Raw genomic sequence first — 21,579 nt, 5'->3', positions numbered from 1 at the left:
TATTTCCTGCGAAATATTGGAGGAAGCAACCAATGTCTTTATTCTGTTTAAATAATGAAATCTTCTATTAGTATCACATAAAAAAAAAGTTAAATCACATAAAATGAGCTAAAATTAATATGATCAGTGTTGCGGTAAAAATGATTGTTTTGTTTTTGTGTTTGGCTGGGCAAAATTAACATTTGAAGGAGCAAACAGAACTTGCAAAAATGATGAAGTATAGGTAAAACATAATCCGAGAAAAGCCTGCAGAATATAAGCATGACGCAACCTTCTCATTGCCTTCTAGTAACAAATTCTATTATTAGTTCATGTGCTTATGGTACGTCTATTGCACGAATCTACTATTTTCCTTGAAAGAAATTCAGAAATAGTAAAAGTGCAACTAGCATACACTTGATGCCACCTTATCATCGGCTACAAATAGCAAATTCTACTATTCTGGTGACAGTTTAAACTTGTATAAATTAGAGTGGTGATCAGATTAACACCACTTCCCTTTCCCTCCAAAGAAGAAAACCGACATCGACTCCAACTAGGCGGTATGGAGTCTACTTAGCTAATTGCGGCATTGCCCCATGGCTTATGCTTCTCGGACCAGTCTTCCTATGTCACCCCAACACCGTACACTATTTTTGCTAATAGCAACATAAGAGCAAGTCTTATGACAGAAGAGTTCCATCTTCCATCTTCTATGCCACCTCAGCATTGCAAATTTTTAATGGAAGCTCAAGTATTATGGTGGAATTATAGAAACGCTAAAAAGAATAATGTTCGACTTAGTAAATGGTATTTAACTAAACTATTCACATGATTGAAATTAAAAATGACTTTTCACCATTTGACTTATGCTAAAAGACGAAAAAAACTATCTTGAATATCGTTTTTTTAAAACTATTCAAAATAGTGTTTTCCGTTTTTTAACACACTATTCAGAATAACGTTTTCTTTGAATTCCACAAAATCATGGACCATGTTTGGAAAAAGTGTGAATACCGACTAGACATTTCACACTTTTTCCAAGCATGGAATAGGTTGGATTCCACCACAATGACCGAATAGACCAAGCCAAAAAGAACATTCCAAGAGCAGCCAAGGTTTGATCAGAAAACAAGCGGTCCAGATTGAGTACCAAAATTACACGTGTACAATACTAATTCAGGCACTTTAATAAATTTTGGTGGGTACTATATACAATCTCATCTCTATCCTAATGAAAACCCCCAAATTCCAGAAAACAGAAGGAAAAAACTTCCTTTTAGCTCCAATTCCACATAGAGGGGAGATCCACTACTCGCTATCCTCAGCTTTCTCTGTCAACCCTGAATCCTGCCATTGGGGGAAACTCATTTCATCCATCTGATCGTTTCATCTCTAAGGTACTCATTCTTTCGGACTAGGGTTAATGTATCGTATAATTTTTTTATTTTTATTTTTGAAGTTCAGAGATTCTTCGAATTATTAGTAAATGATGTGGTAAGGGAAAACGATTTTGAATTTTGATAATTCTGCGGTTTTTGGGTTTATAGAGTTTTCATATTTGCATGTGGTGTTTCAAGAGTTCTGGGAAACAAAAAAAGAATTTAGTGTTAGAATCTTCGATTGCTTGTTATGCTTGTAATTTTGATATTCTTAGAGATGATTTTTAACATTTGAAAATGGATGATGTTAACATTTTACTTTATGCTAATACTTTTGAATTGTTTCAAAGTGACAATATCTACCGTACTTCGGTTTTGGAAGTGTAACATTTTACTTTATGTTGTACAATACTATGTACAAGTGGAAGTGATAATTTTCTTTCTCGGCATAATGCTAATTAAGGAAAGCTAGTTGCTTCGAGAAGTTTGTTGATACTAATCAAAGCTTGCATGTTCTTTTTCACATTTTAGCTGCACTTTAAAGTGTTCTGCTTGAATATATTTTTGTGGTCTTATTCCTTACTCTACCCTGGAAGAACATTTTGATCAAGTTTTGGAGACATGTCCGCATTATACAAGTTCTCTTTTTGTTGAATTTGGCATATGTACAAAGAGTAACGACCCATGATTGGCTTCGTCGGTTGGATTAATCTGGTTGACGACCAAATGGAGAAAAGTGGGCGTGGTATGCGTAAAGCCGCTCACTTATGAAACAGGAGTGGGCCTACTCTTCCTATACGACTAAGCCAAATCTTGTTTTTCATGCTTAGACTAAATTTTATACCTTTTTTGTTCGTAGATTATATATTTTGTGAAACATTCCATTTAATTAGGGTTTCAAAGATTGCGAGATTCTGATTTTCTGTAAATAAGCCGCTAGGCCTTGGTACTAGATGGTGGAAATTTATTAAATTTAGGAACTGGAACTCTTGGTGCAGTACTTTATTCTTATGGAGATATAATTACTTGATTAGTTTATTATTTCTTTAGGTTAGTAGATTGTTTCTGCGTAGCCTTAGATTTCAAATGAAGATTGTAACGAGTGATTACATCATACTCAGCGACCAGATAACATTTCAAAATTTTCTGTCTACCTTTTTATGTTACATTCATTGGGTGATTTTAATGAACTGTTTGCAGTCTTCTCAGAACAAGGGTTTCTGGATGTCAAAGAGAACAGGGTGTTTAACCGATGGAGAGATGGCATATGATAACTCCTCAAGAAATGAATCAAAACGTGCTCACCCGTGGTTTCTTGATGATACGGAACAAGAACTACTCCCCAGCAAGAAGCAAGCAGTTGGATCATCTAACAGCCAGTCGTTTCCAGGGTTTGTAAATCCAGTTCGTTGGGACAATTCTTCTTGCTTTCACTCGGTTCCATCTCGGGGGGTTCCATCTCAATTCGGTGATACATTATTTGGAGTTGAACCAGCAAGGAGTATTGATCTTGGTGCCAGAAGTACTCCATCAAATGGTTTTGAGAATCTAGATGTGGGAAGAAGGGGTATTCAGGACCAGTTTGGAAACGAGGGCGCCATTCCCTTATCAACGACTCATACCATGGAAGATCCTGGGTCATGCTTTAGTTATGGAGGAATTCGAAAAGTTAAAATCAACGAGGTTAAGGAAACCGACCATGGCATGTCTTTTCCGATTGGTGATGCCTTTAATAAAGGGGAGATCAGTACCATATCTTTTGGTGGGTTTCATGATGACTCGGAGATGAACCCCTCTGCAAGAATCATAAGCAGTTACGACATGTTAATGAGTCAGTCATCAGTTCACCAGCCAGAAGTAATGAAGGAAAAAGAGTCAATGGACACACAGAGAGACATCGCTGGTGGTACCAGCCAAGTTGTCTGTACTTCTAAAACCAAGGCGGAGCCAAAATCAGCTAAGAAGGCACCTCCTGCTAACAACTTCCCTTCAAATGCTAGAAGCTTGTTAGCAACTGGTATGCTTGATGGAGTGCCTGTGAAGTACGTTTCCTGGCCACATGAGGTAACCTTTTAACTAGAGACCCTATAGATAAAGTTGCCATTTTGTTTTGTGTGTTAATTTTCACATTCATGTCAGGAGCTCCACGGAACCATAAAAGGCCCTGGGTATTTGTGCAGCTGTGAGAAATGCAATTTCTCTAAGGTTAGCCACTGAATTTGTTACTAGTTCTTACTATACCATCAATGACTTGACATTATTAACTGCATCAATGACTTGACATTGTTAACTCAAATGGTCTGTGTAGACATTAAATGCCTATGAGTTTGAGCGCCATGCTGGTAACAAAACTAAACATCCAAACAGTCACATATTCTTCGAAAATGGGAAGACTGTATATGCGGTAGTCCAGGAACTAAGGCACACACCCCAGAAAATGTTGTTTGAAGTGATTCAAACTGTCACTGGTTCTCCAATCAATCAGAAGAACTTCAATAATTGGAAAGGTAAATGCAACGTCCATTCAAGCTTGAAGTATATTCAATAACAATAGCATGTCATTGTCTTTTAGTTTCCCTTATAGGAGGCATCACTTAACCTTTTATGTTGCAGAATCATATGAAGCAGCGACCCGTGAACTTCAGCGTATCTACGGGACGGAGGACCTAAGCCAAATATTTCAGATTAAAGGATCCTGAAATTCATGTTCATACTGCCTAGGTAGGGCATCTGTGTGTATGATATAAACTACGGTGGGACTTGGTATTAAACTCAAATTAGTATTGTTAGTTTATGATCAAATAACCTCAACTTAAAGCACTAGACTGGACCCTTGATCTTTTTTTCTTTTTCCTTTTTGGCTTTACCCTCCAGACTATGTAAATCCTCTGTGGTTAAAATGACATGGTGTTCTTAAAGTCTGGTTTTGTTTAGTAATGTTCATTAAGCATCTTGTTTCCTGTTTTTGGTCAGCGGATGGAATATTGTATACTTTTGTTCACTATAGACTGTACAAGAGTCTAATTAGCCCTCAAATAATTGAGGAGTCCATTAACTATCCAAGCTCTAAGAAAGATTATCACACTGCTGGTTGTCATGAATCAAGCATCTGTACATTTTACAGAAAGACAGTTTACAAAAACTTGTTTCTCTCTCTGTAGAAACAAAAATAAACAAAAGAAGCCGCTCTGCTGAAAGCAGACTTTGTGGAAGCTGCTATCCTTCCCCACTTTTTTCCACCATTAGGTGACAATGATCTTAGCCATTGATCCTTTGGATTGGGATTAGCAGTGGGTCCCATTATTATTGGATTAACCAATACTTGCATGACACATAGGCGGGGGAAACGAGTGGGGATTGGGGAAGGGGGTGGGGGACGTATCATTTTCGAGACTTCAACTAGTTAGTTATCCAACACACTGATCAAAACAATCAAATACGCCTAAGTTCCGACCCTTAAGCGGCAGAACATGTTTCTATTCATAATCATCATCTTTCCATATTCATTATTAATTTCAGCTCTTCTTTTCATCAGGTTAGTGTGCTTCGTCATGCTTGTAAAAATGTTGTATCACCTCTACCTGACCTGACATTACTGCTTATCCCCTAAAAAACTCTCATATTTATATGTATCCAAGTTGCTCTGACAGGAGTCACGCCTTCAGTTAGTTCTCTCTGTGTCCTAATTAAAAAACCGAAGAAATAACTGGTCATCATAAGCTTGGTCTCTACTCTCTCTCTTTTAGTGTTTGTTCTGTACCCTTGAGGATTGGTCGATCTAATGCTTGGAGTGACGATTCAGTCTGGCACAACACCCTTGTTTATCAATATATATACGATTATGTTTCTCCTCTCTATCCGTAACTTTTTAGTTAAGCTAGCAGCTGGCTGCAACAACTTTTCGGCTTGAAATTTTACCACGCATGTTGATGGCATGAGCATTCATATTCCCATCGCTGATGAAAGAATATTGTGGGTTCTGACTTTTCTGTTGATAATCGACTTGCTGTTGTTGCTGGTGTGATTTTATTTTTTGAGATGACGTCGTTGTTACGGTCGTTGGCCTGATAATCTTGGTCTTGTTAGATGACAGATGATTCTCAAATTGTACAGATAATAGAGAAGAAACAGGTCTGTGATCTGAGAATCTTGACTCCCCTCTCACATACAACATCTGTTCCACTCCTTCACCTTTCCACAGTATCCTATCACACCTGTTCCATTGAAAAATTATATCCAGTTAATCATCATTCAATTTCTCGATTATAACTAATTTATTAAGGAAAAAAAGAACATGCGTTTAATTTATTACCTAATGATCTATAGCTAATTAACCTCTGTGACAGTCTAACTAACTAGACCATAGTAGTTGTTTGTAATATGCTAAACTAAAGGCTTGAGCATGTGCTCACGAAGAACCGAATAATAATCATTAGTGTTTATGCTTCCTCCTCCCTCATGTGTAGTGGTTTATACTTCGAATACGGATACGAGGTTATTATTATTCGTCGATGTTCGTATTATTGATTTCTATTACTACTTAATCAACTTGGACTGATCACACAGAGGATGTCCAACTAAAGGGGAACTCAAGGAACCTTCCTAGTTCTGTTAGAAAGTTATAAATTAACTAGTTTCCCAACATTAATCAGAGTAGTGCAGAGAGCGTGCACACTAAAAGCTATACACTGATAATAAACTAATAATACCCTACCGTTCTTTCTTCTTATTGCAATAAAAAATTTCTTGTTCAATGACATATCCATGTTCCATGTCTAATATTTTGCACCTAGTTGTGTTTTTGTGTTTTTACGATACTAATTGATAGAATATATCAAGTTAAGCACGGATCGAAATTGGCTAGCGATTACGTACCAGGCAGGAGCGCGTCGTTTTTCTTTAGATTTGGAGGTAGTGTTGTTTTGGAGTAGAACGTAACGGTCCGAATTGTTTAAATATTTGTAGGTTGGTGCGAAATGTATCCTTCCTTCTTCCCACCCTTGAAATACCCGTCCTGCTTTCTGCTCAATTCTTAGCTGCACCATACCAAATCCACGAAAACTGTTAGTTAATTGATTAAATTTTGTATTGATAAGCATATTAATTTGTATTGTTTTGTTTTGTTTTGTTTCTAACCTGATCTTTTTCTAAAAGTGCTTGCCAGTTATTCTTCTTTAATAATTCATGAGTGTCAACGCAACCAGGTGATGAGAGTCGGTAGTTTAAATCCCCAAGCCAAATAATTTTACTGCAAATCAATATTAACATCCATCTCAATTAACACTGGGAACTATTTTCGTAATCGCAAAGTTTAATACATAAAAATAAATAAGTGCATAAAACCAAAGAAGAACTTACTCATGACGCATGATGTTATCAGGAGAAATTTCGTTTTGAAGTTTACGCGAACTAAGAAACCTCGTCTTCTTTAATATTTCCATAACATCAGCGTTCCTTCTAACTTCATCACCTTCTTTTTCACCAGATGTCAAGTGGGTGCACACGAAACAAAACGAGGTCCGGTACAGCGTCATACTTATTGAAATTGAACCCTGAATGAAGACGCAAAACCCAAGCATAAGCAACCGTTCATGCGAAGAGATTGAGACAGTTAAATAAAAAAGCGTGGTCTTTACTTTCAAACAAATGTAAAATGGTTGCTAAATTACCTTATTACCCAGATAACCCATGATGCCTCTACCAACACAGGAAACCTTCAAATTACTAACATGCTGATAAAGATCGGTACGAACCCATACGCATAAAAATATCCCAACCATTTGCTTGCTTGCAGCCAAACAATAACGATTACCCATCGAACGGTTGCTCCCAAACCTAGTTGATAATCCAGCTGGTGGAGTAGGTGAACCTTCACAACTTGAATTTGAACTTGAAGTAGAATTTGATGAAAAATTATAAGGTTCATATGATAATTCATCAATTTCTAAGTCATGGTCCATGGATAACAAGTCAGAGAAACTGGTTCTGGGTTTAGTCTGCTGGTTAGGTTGTTGCTGAATTTGGTCAAACTGATTAGGAGAAGTAGAAGAAGACTGTAGTTGTTGCTTCAGAGTGATCAGTTCTGATGTTTGTTGTTGTTTATAAGTATCATTATTGTAATTTTCTAGAATTTCAGTGTCTTTTTCATCTGTACTGTTCAGAGCTTGACGTATAAGGGATAGCCACTTGGTAGCGGGACCGTTATCTTCTGCACCGAATACATTCCCTGCGTTTAACGGGACAATTTCTTGAAACCTGTATGAACAAACATTCAGTCAAATTCACAAGGTTGCCCATAGACAAATGAAGAAAGTACTGTTGAACACCACCAAATTGAAGGGTAAAATGGTCAATAACGAATTTGACCAGGGAGAGTACGATCTGCTGTGTATTCTGTACTCAGAGCTCAAAAGCAAGCTTGTTAAGGGTATGAGCTGGGGGCACTATTTTATGTGGGTCCCAGATCAAGCACATCTAGGATCTATTTGTGTTGAACTGTACAATCCTGCAGTTTTGAAGGGTCTTGGCTTTATAATTTGGACTAAGTCGATACTGATGCCCAATGTTTTCATAACTTCAAAAAGAGTGTTTTCCTAAATTGATGGTGTTTGTTGATAATTTTTTGTGACCCAAGTTTCAAACAACTTTCGAAATTCAGGTTGTAGATATAAACACGGGTACGCAACCAATTTCGCACTGTCTTGGCTTCCTAAGTTGACAACATTTAGGTATATGGTAGGTTTTGGAGTATACATACCCAAGAACATAAATATCAGCCGGAGAATTTGTACAAAGCCAATCTTTAATGTTTGATCTTTCATGCGGTGATTTTCCTCCTAAATTCCATGTCTCCACAAACAACCTGTTTACCGAAAGAAAATAAAATAAAATAAGATTTGATTAATTTATACTCTTCTTCTCGTGAAAACACAGCTAAAAAGTTTATGAACTTTATGCCAATTAATAAAAATGGAACCAAAATTATCAACAACAAATATAATTAACCTGGCGTTTTTAAGGGCCACTCAAAAGGATTTAGGGGCCAACAATAAAACAAAAAAGGTCACCCAAAGGGAAAATGTAGCCAGCCCTTATCTCGCGTAATTCGTAATGGCGAAATTACCCTTATATATTCGGAGGATATGATAACATTGTTACCCTCCGAATGCAATCGGAGGCCAAAATATTTACCAGACGTCCGATTATACGAGGTGCAGTATTTCTTGGTTCGTGTTTTGGATTCAGCGTTAATCGGGAGTTAAATATATTACAAAACCTACCGATTATAAGTTGCCGCAAATTCAAATTTTGAAAGCTACCATAATCGGTAGATATGCTAAATCCAATACCTACCGATTATTGGTTTCTCCACATTCAACTTTCGTCAAATTAGCCGTTGGAGTTTTTGGGAAAAACAAAAAGAGCCGTTGGACCCTAAACCTATATAAAGAAACTCATATCTATCACCCCAATTGCACCAAACTCTTTCCTCTCTTCAGTTTTAATTTTCATAACAAAAAACATGGATATTGCTTTTGCCGAAGAAGAAGATTGTGCTATTTATAGAGCGTGGGTTGTGGTAACTACTCATGATCGTGTTCACAAGCTCCACAAATCGGAATCCGAAGAGCAGATATGGAACCGTATCTTAATGGTATTTGAGGCCTTAGATGGTAATCGAATTCGAAGATCATCCAATGACATTAAGATGAGAAAGAATGCGCTAGATAAGGAGATTGACAAACTTGAAGATGAGGAACGGTTTGTTAGGAACGCTTTTCCTTGGTGGACGTATGAAAAACGAGTAAGTATCTCTGTAACTCCAATTCACATTAACAAAAGTTAGTACTAACTTGTTACTCATTCGTAATTTCAGAGAAATCTTGCGGATCGCCGGTATGTGGACCTCTACGGGAAACGATTTGAACATGAAGGATGCTACAAAATCAAGAAGGACAATTTCTATGGTCACTGGAAGTTATGATCTGTTTTAATACTTTTATGGTCAATTAGGAGTATGGATTTAGGTGCTTTTGACGAAATTGTAAGGTTAAGGCCGTTTGAACTTTATGTAATGGATGTAATCGGAGTATTATTAATATAAAAACTAGCCGATTATACGAAATCGGTAGATTATTTTGTTAAACAACCTACCGATTGTAATATTCGGTTATTTTATGAGTCAACTTTCTTTCCGATTATGGTGTTGTTTGGTTCCAGGAAACAGTTTTTTTTGAACTTGTAATATTCGGAGGATAATGTTTTTGTAAAGTTCCGAATGTACGATGGCCCAAAAATCAGAATTTGGAAAAACTTATACTTTTCAAATTTTGTCTTTGAAATAATCGGACGTTAAATTAGTTACCAAAACTTCCGAATATGGGATGTCTAACCTTCAATATGGGCCCTTGGAACCATCTGGAGCCATGGCGTGGTTTGTTTTGAACTTGTGATATTCGGAGGATAGGTTTTTTATAAAGTTCCGAATGTACGATGGCCCAAAAATCAGAATTTGGAAAAACTTATACTTTTCAAATTTTGTCTTTGAAATAATCGGACGTTAAATTAGTTACCAAAACTTCCGAATATGGGATGTCTAACCTTCAATATTGGCCCTTGGAACCACCTGGAGCCATGGCGTGGTTTGTTTTGAACTTGTGATATTCGGAGGATAGGTTTTTTATAAAGTTCCGAATGTACGATGGCCCAAAAATCAGAATTTGGAAAAACTTATACTTTTCAAATTTTGTCTTTGAAATAATCGGAAGTTAAATTAGTTACCAAAACTTCCGAATATGGGCTGTCTAACCTTCAATATTGGCCCTTGGAACCACCTGGAGCCATGGCGTGGTTTGTTTTGAACTTGATATTCGGAGGAGGTTTTTTATAAAGTTCCGAATGTACGATGGCCCAAAAATCAGAATTTGGAAAAACTTATACTTTTCAAATTTTGTCTTTGAAATAATCGGAAGTTAAATTAGTTACCAAAACTTCCGAATATGGGATGTCTAACCTTCAATATTGGCCCTTGGAACCACCTGGAGCCATGGCGTGGTTTGTTTTGAACTTGTGATATTCGGAGGATAGGTTTTTTATAAAGTTCCGAATGTACGATGGCCCAAAAATCAGAATTTGGAAAAACTTATACTTTTCAAATTTTGTCTTTGAAATAATCGGAAGTTAAATTAGTTACCAAAACTTCCGAATATACCACACAAATCATTGTCATTTGAACTTGTCTAACTTAGTTACCCAAACAAATTTCCGAATGTACAACAAAAATCATTGTCATTTATCTGCTCTTCTTTACTTTACGACCGTGACTACCTCCCAGTCCTGCACGACCACGGGTTTGAGCACCTTCAGTTGAGCACCTTCAGTTGGAGCAGCTTCAGTTGGAGCAGCTCAGGCTCGAGTTCTTTTACCCGTCTTTGATACTGCCACCTTGGGCTGATGCCTCTTCGTGACTTTCTCCCCAAACTGGGCAGCATAATCTTCGTTATCCATATTATCAACTAGATCTCTAGCCTCTTTGATCTTCTCAGCTGGCATGGGATCTCCGCTCTTCAAGCATGCAGTTAACATTTTGGAAACACGCTTGAACCTATTCACCTGTTTTTTATACGTAATGACATAACATCAAACGGTAATTACCTAAGATTTATAGGAATAATATAAAATGAACAAAAATATAAGAACACGCACCAGTCTATCATAACCAGCTGGTTTGTCTTTGATGATACAATTATAACTTGAACCCGCCGGAGTAGTGTTGGATTTGATTTCACGGATAACCAAAGGATGTGATACCTTGTTATACCAACTCATATAGTCTGGAGAATTTTCATCACCTCGGATGGTTCGTCTACCAGTGTCGATAATGAAGTCATTCCTCTTATCCCAGTTATCAAGAACAGTAGGTGGGCCTGTGTGAACAATCGTGAGATTTTCACCACTAGAAGAACACAACTCCAACTCCAATTTGTAGTAATCCCCCATTTTCTCCAGAGGTTGATGTTGTATATACCCGTGTTGTCGCATCACCCTAGAGGGGTTATACATCACATATCCTGTGGGGTGCCACAATGGTCCAAAATAAAGGGACAAGTCCGACCGAACATTTATATGCCCACTGACTCGATCTTCCTTGTATGGATCAAAGCATACGTCTGAGGCCTTCAATTGGTCCAAAATCTCCCTCATGCGAATCAACTGCTGCTCCTTTGTCCTAGAACGGTTGTCTTCAAATATTACTTTGTTCCTCTAGGAGTACCTTTGCACCACCCCGGGTTCTCTCCGGCCAACTTCAGGATAGGGAAGTGGTCATAGATCCATGCCTATATACATAAGAAACCAAGTTTTAGTAAATAGATTGTGTATATTCGGTAGTAATTTCCAAACATAATTTCCGATTATATATAATCGGAAACAAAACTGAGTAGCTATCCACCGAATACAACATTCGAAAATATATATGGATCATTTCCTACCGAATATGCGTCATTTGGAGTTCAGTAACCTATAGCTTTTCTGGCCTGTATATTCGGTTCTAATATCAAAAGAATATTTCCGATTGTATATAATCGGGAAAACAATTAAGTACCTAGCCACCGAATAACCAACATTCGGAAAATAAGATGGATCAATTCCTACCGAATATGCGTCATTTGAGTTCAGTAACCTATAGCTTTTCTGGCCTGTATATTCGGTTCTAATATCAAAAGAATATTTCCGATTGTATATAATCGGAAAACAATTAAGTACCTAGCCACCGAATAACCAACATTCGGAAAATTAGATGGATCAATTCCTACCGAATATGCGTCATTTGGAGTTCAGTAACCTGTAGCTTTTCTGGCCTGTATATTCGGTTCTAATATCAAAAGAATATTTCCGATTGTATATAATCGGAAAACAAAGTAAGTACTTAACCACCGAATAACCAACATTCGGGAAAAGAGATGGATAATTTCCTACCGAATATGCGTCATTTGGAGTTATGGATATGCATCATATGTATTGTCTACTGAATAACTATAGAGTGAGTTATATAGTTAAAGAAAAAACCTGCAATAGAGCCACATTCCCGACAACTTGGCAGGTTCCTAGCCTCGAAGCCTTTCTCAACTCTTCCATCAAGAATGCTAGGCATGCCGTGCCCCAAGAATAGTCACCGACTTCATGGAGAGGATCCAAAAGTTGTATAAGGTTGGCGTCGATCCGGTTGCCAGAAGTATTGGGGAATATGACACATCCCAATACACAAAGGAGATATGCGGTGGCAGCGTGGTTCACTTGCTCATCAGTTAACGTTCCATTCTTTTCCTTCTCCAAGGTGCCTCGAAACATATTCATCAAAGCTGTAATGTTGATCTGTCTTGTTCTGTAACTTGCATGCCTCCTAAACTCTGCTGTTGCTGTCTCTTCATCCCAACCTAAGCACTTGTTAGTTAGAGAATAAAGTTGTGCCCAACTTAACTGCTTTGTGTAGTTAAACTTCACAGCTGTGCCTTGGTCGGGAAGGTTAAGAATCTGCACAACATCATCCGGGGTAATCGTCATCTCCCCAAACGGCATATGGAAAGTATCGGTCTCAGGATACATTCTCTCCACGAACGCCGATATGGCCACACGATCATGTTCCAACAATGAATTCTCGGCGGCATTAGCTAACCCCGAGTTGGCAACAATTGTCTTGAACCTTTCACATTCACCGGATAAAGGCCACGCAAGCATTTTTGTTGGTGCGGCGGTAGGTTTGAGTAGACGGACCGCATCTTGATGATCCTATTAGTACAAGTATTACGATATAACACATAGACAATACATTAATAAAAAATAGTAATTTTATTACCTCGGTTTCATATATTTCTCTGGCCCATGAGTCTTTGTATCCAAATAGCAATTTTCCTCCATCCGCTGGTAGTCCAAGGATTGTGCCTGCTGGAATACCCTTCTTCTTCAAGTGCTGAGGGACAAGATGTGATGCTTTCTTAGCAATATCCTTCCTTACAACATCTTTTCCTTTTTTGGCTTTTTGGGTACCACTTGGTTGTCCTTCTTCTTATACTCTTGCCACTGGATCAACTGGTTCAACACTTGGTCCTGCACTTTGTTGAGTGGATTGTTCAACACTTGGTCGCATCCCTTGTCCACTGCCTTGTTGTTCAACAGTTGGTTGCACTCCTTGTTGACTGCTTTGTTCTTGTTCGCTTTGTTGAGCACCTGAATTATCTTTGGCACTCCTTTCCCTCCTAGCACTAGCTGTCACTTTCTTCCTCCCTTCTCGACTTTGTCTAAACAACAAAGAAAGGAACAATATTTACAAACTATACAATCGGAAGACAAAGTATGGAAATATAACCCGAATGTACACATTCGGACGTAAGAAGACACATATTGTTCCCGAATACACAACAATCGGAAGCTAAGTAAACATATTTGCAACCGAATATACATCAATTGGAGTTCAGAAGCTGTAAATTTTTCATCCTACACAATCGGAAGACAAAGTGCACATCTATAACCCGAATGTACAAATTCGGAAGTAAGAAGACACATATTTTTTCCGAATGAAAAACAATCGGAATATAACTAAACATGTTTATAACCGAATATTCATCAACTGGAGTTCAGAAACTCTAAAATTTTATCCTACACAATCGGAGGTGTAAAAAATTATATTGTCTTCCGAATAAATACTGGCCCCAAAATGGGATTTTTCCTATATCAGAAATTTTGAGATTTTTTCAATATATACATTCGGTAGTGAGTGTCCTTCCGAATACTTTGTGTCTACTTAAATATATTCGGTAGCCAAAAAATTCATTAAACTACCGATTAATAGCAGTTTGTATCCAGGAAGATATGGCCACCAATATTCGGCAGATAATCATCAAATCTTTCTTCCGAATACTGTCGATGTTCTTGAAAAATGAAGAACACGACTACATTCGGAAGTAAATGAGCATGCATATCGTCTGAATCTGGATAAATAACCGAAAACCCTAGAAATTTTTTTTCTCGATTCGATGAATTAAAGCGAAATAAACCCCAAAAATGATAGATTCTTACCTCATTGGGGCCATTTGAAGCTGACGAAGTGTTTGAGTCTCGGAATCGCCACCACCGACTACATTGCCGGGTACTTGTTCTTCGCGTTCTTCTTCATTTGCAGCAAGAATTTCTTTATTTCTTGCTAAAATTCCAATGTTTGGATCGATACCCCGAGCAACATTTTTGGTTCTAGGTCTGTGGGTTTCATTTCTCTTATCCATTGTTTTATAATCGAATCGACGATGTTTTGATTTTACGATTCGCGGCGATGTTTAGGTTGAACGAGGAAATTTTTTTTTCTTCCACAATCGGAAGATAATATGAAACTGGAAGAAGAAGAGTTGAAATGAATAGAATTGTTTTTGATTTTGTTTTTATACAGTTTTACCAGAAGGGCATTTATGTAACTTCAATATCATATAGGGTACCCCTTAACTAGAGTCTTTGGCTGGGTATAAATTGATGACCCCTAAATCCTTTGGGGTGGCCCCTAAAAACGCCAGGATAATTAAGATTGCCATATTTATCGTCATTTGGAAAAAGGTGAGAATTCATGCGTAAAAATGATTGTCAGCTAGCTAGTGGTTACCTTTGGTTAAGATTATTGGTGGCAGTGGATGTTTCTTGTTCGAATGGTCTTGGTCTTTTTAGACTTTCCCACTCGACTTGCCATCCTGACCATAATTAATACAATATGAATACTATCAGACCTCAAAAGATACATCAGTAATCTAATTTTCGTTAATCTGGTCGAGTAAGAAACTGTGTATGTATACCTCTAGAGACGTCTCTTGGAATCATAACATAGTTATCTCCATCTGAGCAACTCTTCCTTCTCATCTCGTTTGTACCCGGTGCTGTTCCTACACAAATACAATAAAGAAAAAAAAACTGTTAGAAATTTCAGATTGAAAAGATAACAGTTAAGAGTAAAAGAAAAGAAAAACAGAAAATTAACTAAGAAGTAATTAGTAACCTTTTGATGTATAATCAGAATGAAACTCATCAGATCTAGTCTTCATATTCAACCATTTTCTCACAATTGTTTTGGGCCATGAAGATGACTATATTGAAAAGAAAAACAACAATCAATACTTGTGTTAGTTCGTATCATTTTAAGATCTGCTACAACCAAAGAACGAAAAAAAAAGTTAATCCAAAATATTCATAAGTACATACCCTTTGATTTGTACCGAATTCTTGCCTCATCTCATCAACTTTGAGAAAGATCACTGAACACATAAAAGAAAGAAGAGTAAAATATTAATTCAAGAATCCTACACAAAATCTGTTGCGTCTGTAACAATAAAACACTCAAGAAAGATGTTAGAATAAAATTGATTAATTTCTGGAAGGTAAATGAACACTCAAATGGACAACACATAGAGGACAAAGTCACGTGTTCAACACGTCGTCCTTAACACGATAGTTGACCGATACGCCTCAAAAATGAGTGATGCTTATACCCTGTGGTCAAGTCGTATCCAGGATAAAACTGCCCGTTGCAAGCACTGTTAGCACTACAGTACTTGCCCACTCTTACGACCTCAACAGAAATTGCGCACAGAATGAAAACAAAGGACCACACAGGGGGAGAAGACGAAAAGAAGAGGATAGTAGCTCTTCTGGACACAAATTGAAATGAAAAAAATGATCGACTTATATAGGGTAGAAGTGAGAGAGGTCTCATTAACGCGCATTAAAACAATTAGAATTAATTTCCAAACGGTTTAAAACGTTCATGTATCATAATGTCGATCTAAAACGTTCATGCATCATAATGTTGATATAAAACGTTCATGCATCATAAATATAACACGTTCATGCATCATAATGTTGATGTAACGTTCATGCATAATAAATATAAAACGTTCACGCATAGACATAATGTCGCCCAAAGATTTATTTTGTTTGAAATCTTTTAAGTATTAATTCAAAAATTCAAAAGAAGTTTTGCCAAAAAAGATCAGTCTTGACCCACACCCACACCCGAGCCCGAGCCCGAGCCCGGCCCGGCCCGCACGCACGCACGGCAGCGGCGGCGTGCGTGCTTCGGTGCGAAGCACCGCGCGTGTGTGAAAATGTGTGATTGCACCAACTAGCCCATTGCCTAAGTCCTCTCCCTCGCACAAAATTGCTAATGACCCAAGGGCCACTCTAATATCAAAATTTTCAACTTATGGAGAGGTATCATCTTTAGTTTTCCGTATGTGGGACTAAAGGTTCATTCACAAATAGTGAAAATGAGCTAGTGTCCTTAGTGACCAATAGATCCTAAGTTCCAATCCCACCAAGACCAAAAACCAAACTATTTTATAAACTCATTTTCTCTAACAATCCCCCACATGAATGAAATACCGATAAAAAATCAGAAAACAGAAAGCGAGAAATACCACTTAGGCAAGAGGTGTCCATGAGGTCTTGAACCTTTGCTTTGTGAGAAATTGCCGGAACTACTTGATGGACAGTGAACGCGATGTCTTGAACTACCATCGTTTGGTGTAATCCGCGATAATAACCACGCGTGATATCTCTCTAGGTGTTGTCGAGTTCGTGCCGTTGTGTCCTTTTTGGCCCTGGACAAATCCCGTTTCTCCGAATGCTCTAGAGAATCAACTCTCTTCTCATAGGAAGCGACCCACTTCCACATTCAGATAGGTGAGTTCTATCAAGAGTGTTTACTGCTACACCCCACTTTAATCTAAAATTGAAACTATAGAACTCATTAAGACTTAATAGAAAGTCATCCTCACATGCAGTCACACTATCACGTCTACACCATAGGGAAGGGGCAGAGAATGAATTCTCTGATAGTGTTACCTTGACCCTCCACAAATTAGTTTCTCATTCGAAACCTTGATCTTGGGATCTCCAGTCACCAAGGTTGAGTATCCTTCATGGAAAGTTTATTTAATGAGCCTAAGCCCCATCCCCTTAGATGCATTACTAACTATCTCCTTGGACAAACCTTTCGTCAAAGGGTCCGCGATATTCTCCTTGGACTTAACCCAATCAATGGAAATAACTCCTTTTGAGATTAGTTGTTTTAGGGTATCGTGTCTTCTTTTTATATGTATTGACTTCTTATTATAGTAGCTGCTTTAGCTTTAGCTATGGCAGCTTGATTATCACAATGTATAGATATAGCCGGCACAGGCCTATGCCAGAGAGGAATGTCTTCTAAAAACAATCTTAGCCAAGCGGCTTCCTCTCCTGCTTTATGTAGCGCAATAAACTCAGATTCCATTGTGGATCGAGCTATGCAGGTCTGTTTGGAACTCTTCCAAGAAACAGCCCCACATGCTAGAGTGAAAACATATCCACTCGTAGACTTAGACTCCTCTGAGTCTGATATCCAGTTTGCATCACAAAATCCCTCAAGGAAGGCAGGATACCTTTCATAATTCAAACAAAAGGTCAACGTGTATTTCAAATACCTCAACACTCTAAAAAGTGCATCCCAGTGTTCCTGCCCTGGATTACAAGTATACCTACTTAACCTACTCACATCATAAGCAATGTCTGGCCTAGTACAGTTCATCAAATAATCAGACTTCCTATAACTTGTGAGTATTCAAGTTGTGATACTCCATTACCTATGTTCTTTTTGAGTTTACAACAAGGATCATACGAAGTATAAGCAGGTTTACAATCAAAATGATTGAATTTTCTAAGCACAGATTCAACATAATGAGATTGACTAAGACTATAACCGTTAGAATTTCTCCTAATTTTCATCCCTAAGATTACATCTGCAGGGCCTAAGTCTTTCATGTCAAAGTTCTCATTCAGCATGTTCTTAGTGGAATTAATTACATCCATGTTTATACCAAGTATAAGCATATCATCAACATACAAGCATACATTCACACATGCATCATTTACAAGCTTAGTATATACACACTTGTCAGATTCATTGATTCTAAAACCACTAGAAAACATTACATGATCAAATTTTTCATGCCTTTGTTTAGGTGCTTGTTTCAATCCATACAAAGATTTTTTCAGTTTACAAACTTTTTTTTCACAACCTTTCACTACAAAGTCTGAGGATCAGACTCTGCTAGTGTTATGAAGTCAGGTCTAAAGGAGGTTTTGGTTCTAGCCCTTTTACTTATCCTAGGATCAAATTCTACTTCATCTTCCTCTAAAGGTAAAGTCTTACTGGTTGAAGGGACATCTAGGGGATCAACACCTCTCTTACGAGAGTCAGATTTTAAAGAAAAAACACAGCATCCCTAGACTCCATAATAGTATTTACACCAATTTCAGAAACATCAGAATTCACAACCATAAATCTATATGCAGGTGTATGCTGAGGATACCCTATGAAGACATAGTCAACCGTTTTTGGATCATATCTTGGTTGCTTTAGGTTTAGGGATCTGAGCCTTAGCCAAACACCCCCACACTTTAAAGTATGCTAAAGAAAGTTGTCTACCTTTCCACAATTCGTATGGAGTTTTATCTGATCCTTTAAAAGGTACTCTGTTCAGGATATAGCAGGCTGAGAGGAAAGCTTCCCCCCACAAGTTCGAAGGTAATCCTGAACTAATTAACATGGCATTCATCATCTCCTTAAGGGTGCGGTTCTTACGTTCAGCTACTCCATTCGACTGAGGTGAATAAGGAGGGGTAACCTCGTGTATTATGCCATGTTCTACACAGAAATATCCTATAGGAGTTATGTACTCACCACCACGGTCAGACCTAATGGTTTTAATGGTAGTATTTAATTGGTTTTCAACATCTAGTTTTTACCTCTTAAATGCTTCTAAGGCATCATCCTTACCTCTAAGCAAATATATATGACAGTACCTAGTACAGTCGTCTATAAAAGTAATAAACCATTTCTTACCACCTCTAGTTTGAACTGATTTCATGTTAACTAGGTCTGAGTGAATTAATTCTAAGGGTTTAGAATTTCTATGAACATTTTTGCTAAAAGGTTTTCTAGCATACTTTGATTCTACGCATATTTCACATTTGTGTTCCTTTTCCAAACTAAATTTGGGCATGCAACCTACATTAGCTAGTTTAAGCATAGACTTATAATTTACATGTCCAAGTCTACCATGCCAAACATTCAAAGACTCACAAACATAAGCAGAAGAATCATAATTATTCATTACAGCAGAGTTCATATTAAGCTTATATAGACCCTAAGTCCTATAACTGTTGCCTGAAAAATCACCGCCCTTAGTTACGACAAGTTTTACTGATTAATTTAATATCTTAAATCTTTTACCATCTTCAGTAGAACAGATACAAGATTCTAGCTTGCATATGCCCGGAACATGAAAATTCATTTAATGTGAGAATGTTTTATATATGAGCTTATGCTCGACCTTTCCCTTTTATGCAACCTCTGTCGAAAATGAGTTACTCATATAGAGTTTCTCAACATCCCTTATTCTCAGATAAGAGGTGAACAGGTCTTTGTTTTAACAAACATGCTTAATGGCTTCAGAGTCCACTCCAGTCTCTCACATAGGTTATCATTCCACAAAGGTCGCTCTAGTTTGTTTTAACCAAATTAGCATTATCTTTCTGCTTATTAAGGTTTTATGTTGTCTACACATTTTTTACAAACATAACAATCTCCCTTAATTAAAGTAATGCTAGATTTAGATATGCGAAACGTACCTTTCTTACGAGAGCTATGTGTAGTGTTCCATTTAACATTATCACCTTTGCCATCTTTGGAAGATTTATTTTCAGCCACATGCGCCTATTCGCCATGTCCCTTGTAGATGACACCTTTATTCACAAACCACAATTCCGAATCAGAAACTAAAATATGAATTTTGAAGATAACATCTAGATTTACAAACTTTGTTTGAACCACCATTTCAAAAAACTCATGGTTTCCCCATAAATAATAATTTATTTAACAACAAATTTTCTGCTCGTCAGAATTTTTCAGGAACATTTCTCTGTTTTGTAAAATATGAGAAAAATACTTTTACGACTCCAAAAATTCTGAAATTTTACGTGGGTAACTATCATGATGTCTATTACATTATTTCTAAAAGGGTTTATGAAAATTCTCTTTAGGTTAGGAGATAAACTCGAAACTTTATGGCTGACCCATTTTTTTTATTTTTTTTTTGCTTTTTCACTCCACAAATTACATCCATGATTGTTGAGAGCAATAGTTAAATGCAAGGAACAATCAAATAAACAAATGTTATTATTACTTATCTTCTTTATGAGTTCCCCAGAAAATTTTGCTGATCCATCAACATTGTTCTTACCCATTGTTACAGATAGAAAAAACAACTATCGTGTTAAGATTGTTGCGTCTGTAACAATAAAACACTCAAGAAAGATGTTAGAATAAAATTTATTAATTTCTGGAAGGTAAATGAACACTCAAATGGACAACACATAGAGGACAGAGTCACGTGTTCAACATGCTGTCCCTAACACGATAGTTGACCGGTACGCCTCAAAAATGAGTGATGCTTATACCCTGTGGTCAAGTCGTATCCAGGATAAAACTGCCCGTTGCAAGCACTGTTAGCACTACAGTACTTGCCCACTCTTACGACCTCAACAACAATTGCGCACAGAATGAAAACAAAGGACCACACAGGGGGAGAAGACGAAAAAAAGAGGATAGTAGCTCTTCTGGACACAAATTGAAATGAAAAAATGATCGACTTATATAGGGTAGAAGTGAGAGAGGTCTCATTAACGCGCATTAAAACAATTAGAATTAATTTCCAAACGGTTTAAAACGTTCATGCATCATAATGTCGATCTAAAACGTTCATGCATCATAATGTTGATATAAAACGTTCATGCATCATAAATATAAAACATTCATGCATCATAATGTTGATGTAACGTTCCTGCATAATAAATATAAAACGTTCATGCATAGACATAATGTCGCCCAAAGATTTATTTTGTTTGAAATCTTTTAAGTATTAATTCAAAAATTCAAAAGAAGTTTTGCCAATAAAGATAAGTCTTGACCCACACCCACACCCACACTCGAGCCCCGCCCGGCCTGGCCCGGCCCGCACGTACGCACGGACGTACGGCGGTGGCGGCGTGCGTGCTTCGGTGCGAAGTACCGCGCGTGTGTGCAAATGTGTGATTGCACCAACTAGCCCATTGCCTAAGTCCTCTCCCTCGCACAAAAGTGCTAATG

The 21,579-nt window shown here is 37.5% G+C and overlaps 2 protein-coding genes across 4 annotated transcripts; one reads left to right on the top strand and one right to left on the bottom strand.

The window, feature by feature from the left end:
• Nucleotides 1–1,219: 1,219 nt before the first annotated feature.
• Nucleotides 1,220–4,419, top strand: LOC113310481. Of its 3 annotated transcripts, none has more exons than XM_026559171.1 (5): nt 1,220–1,379; nt 2,571–3,425; nt 3,501–3,566; nt 3,670–3,868; nt 3,975–4,419. In XM_026559171.1, exons 2-5 carry the CDS (start codon nt 2,586–2,588, stop codon nt 4,058–4,060), a joined length of 1,191 nt encoding a protein of 396 aa, XP_026414956.1. In that variant the 5' UTR covers nt 1,220–1,379; nt 2,571–2,585; the 3' UTR covers nt 4,061–4,419. The 3 variants fall into 3 exon arrangements, with proteins under 3 accessions (XP_026414956.1, XP_026414957.1, XP_026414955.1); XM_026559172.1 differs by having other exon boundaries at nt 2,562–3,425; nt 3,504–3,566; XM_026559170.1 differs by having other exon boundaries at nt 2,562–3,425.
• A 350-nt stretch (nt 4,420–4,769) lies between these two features.
• On the bottom strand, nt 4,770–20,678 carry LOC113312673 (type I inositol polyphosphate 5-phosphatase 8-like). Its single transcript, XM_026561408.1, has 11 exons — nt 20,618–20,678; nt 15,597–15,649; nt 15,394–15,481; nt 15,194–15,280; nt 15,007–15,091; nt 8,119–8,223; nt 7,031–7,616; nt 6,720–6,913; nt 6,498–6,609; nt 6,237–6,397; nt 4,770–5,575 (listed from the first exon to the last, which is right to left on the bottom strand). Exons 1-11 carry the CDS (start codon nt 20,676–20,678, stop codon nt 5,239–5,241), a joined length of 1,869 nt encoding a protein of 622 aa, XP_026417193.1. The 3' UTR covers nt 4,770–5,238.
• Between the last annotated feature and the right edge of the window lie 901 nt (nt 20,679–21,579).

This window comes from Papaver somniferum, chromosome 9 (genome assembly GCF_003573695.1).
Source record: "Papaver somniferum cultivar HN1 chromosome 9, ASM357369v1, whole genome shotgun sequence".
Taxonomy (NCBI): domain Eukaryota; kingdom Viridiplantae; phylum Streptophyta; class Magnoliopsida; order Ranunculales; family Papaveraceae; genus Papaver; species Papaver somniferum.
Note: the sequence above shows the minus strand (reverse complement) of the source record. Positions and strands in the feature narration are given on the sequence as shown.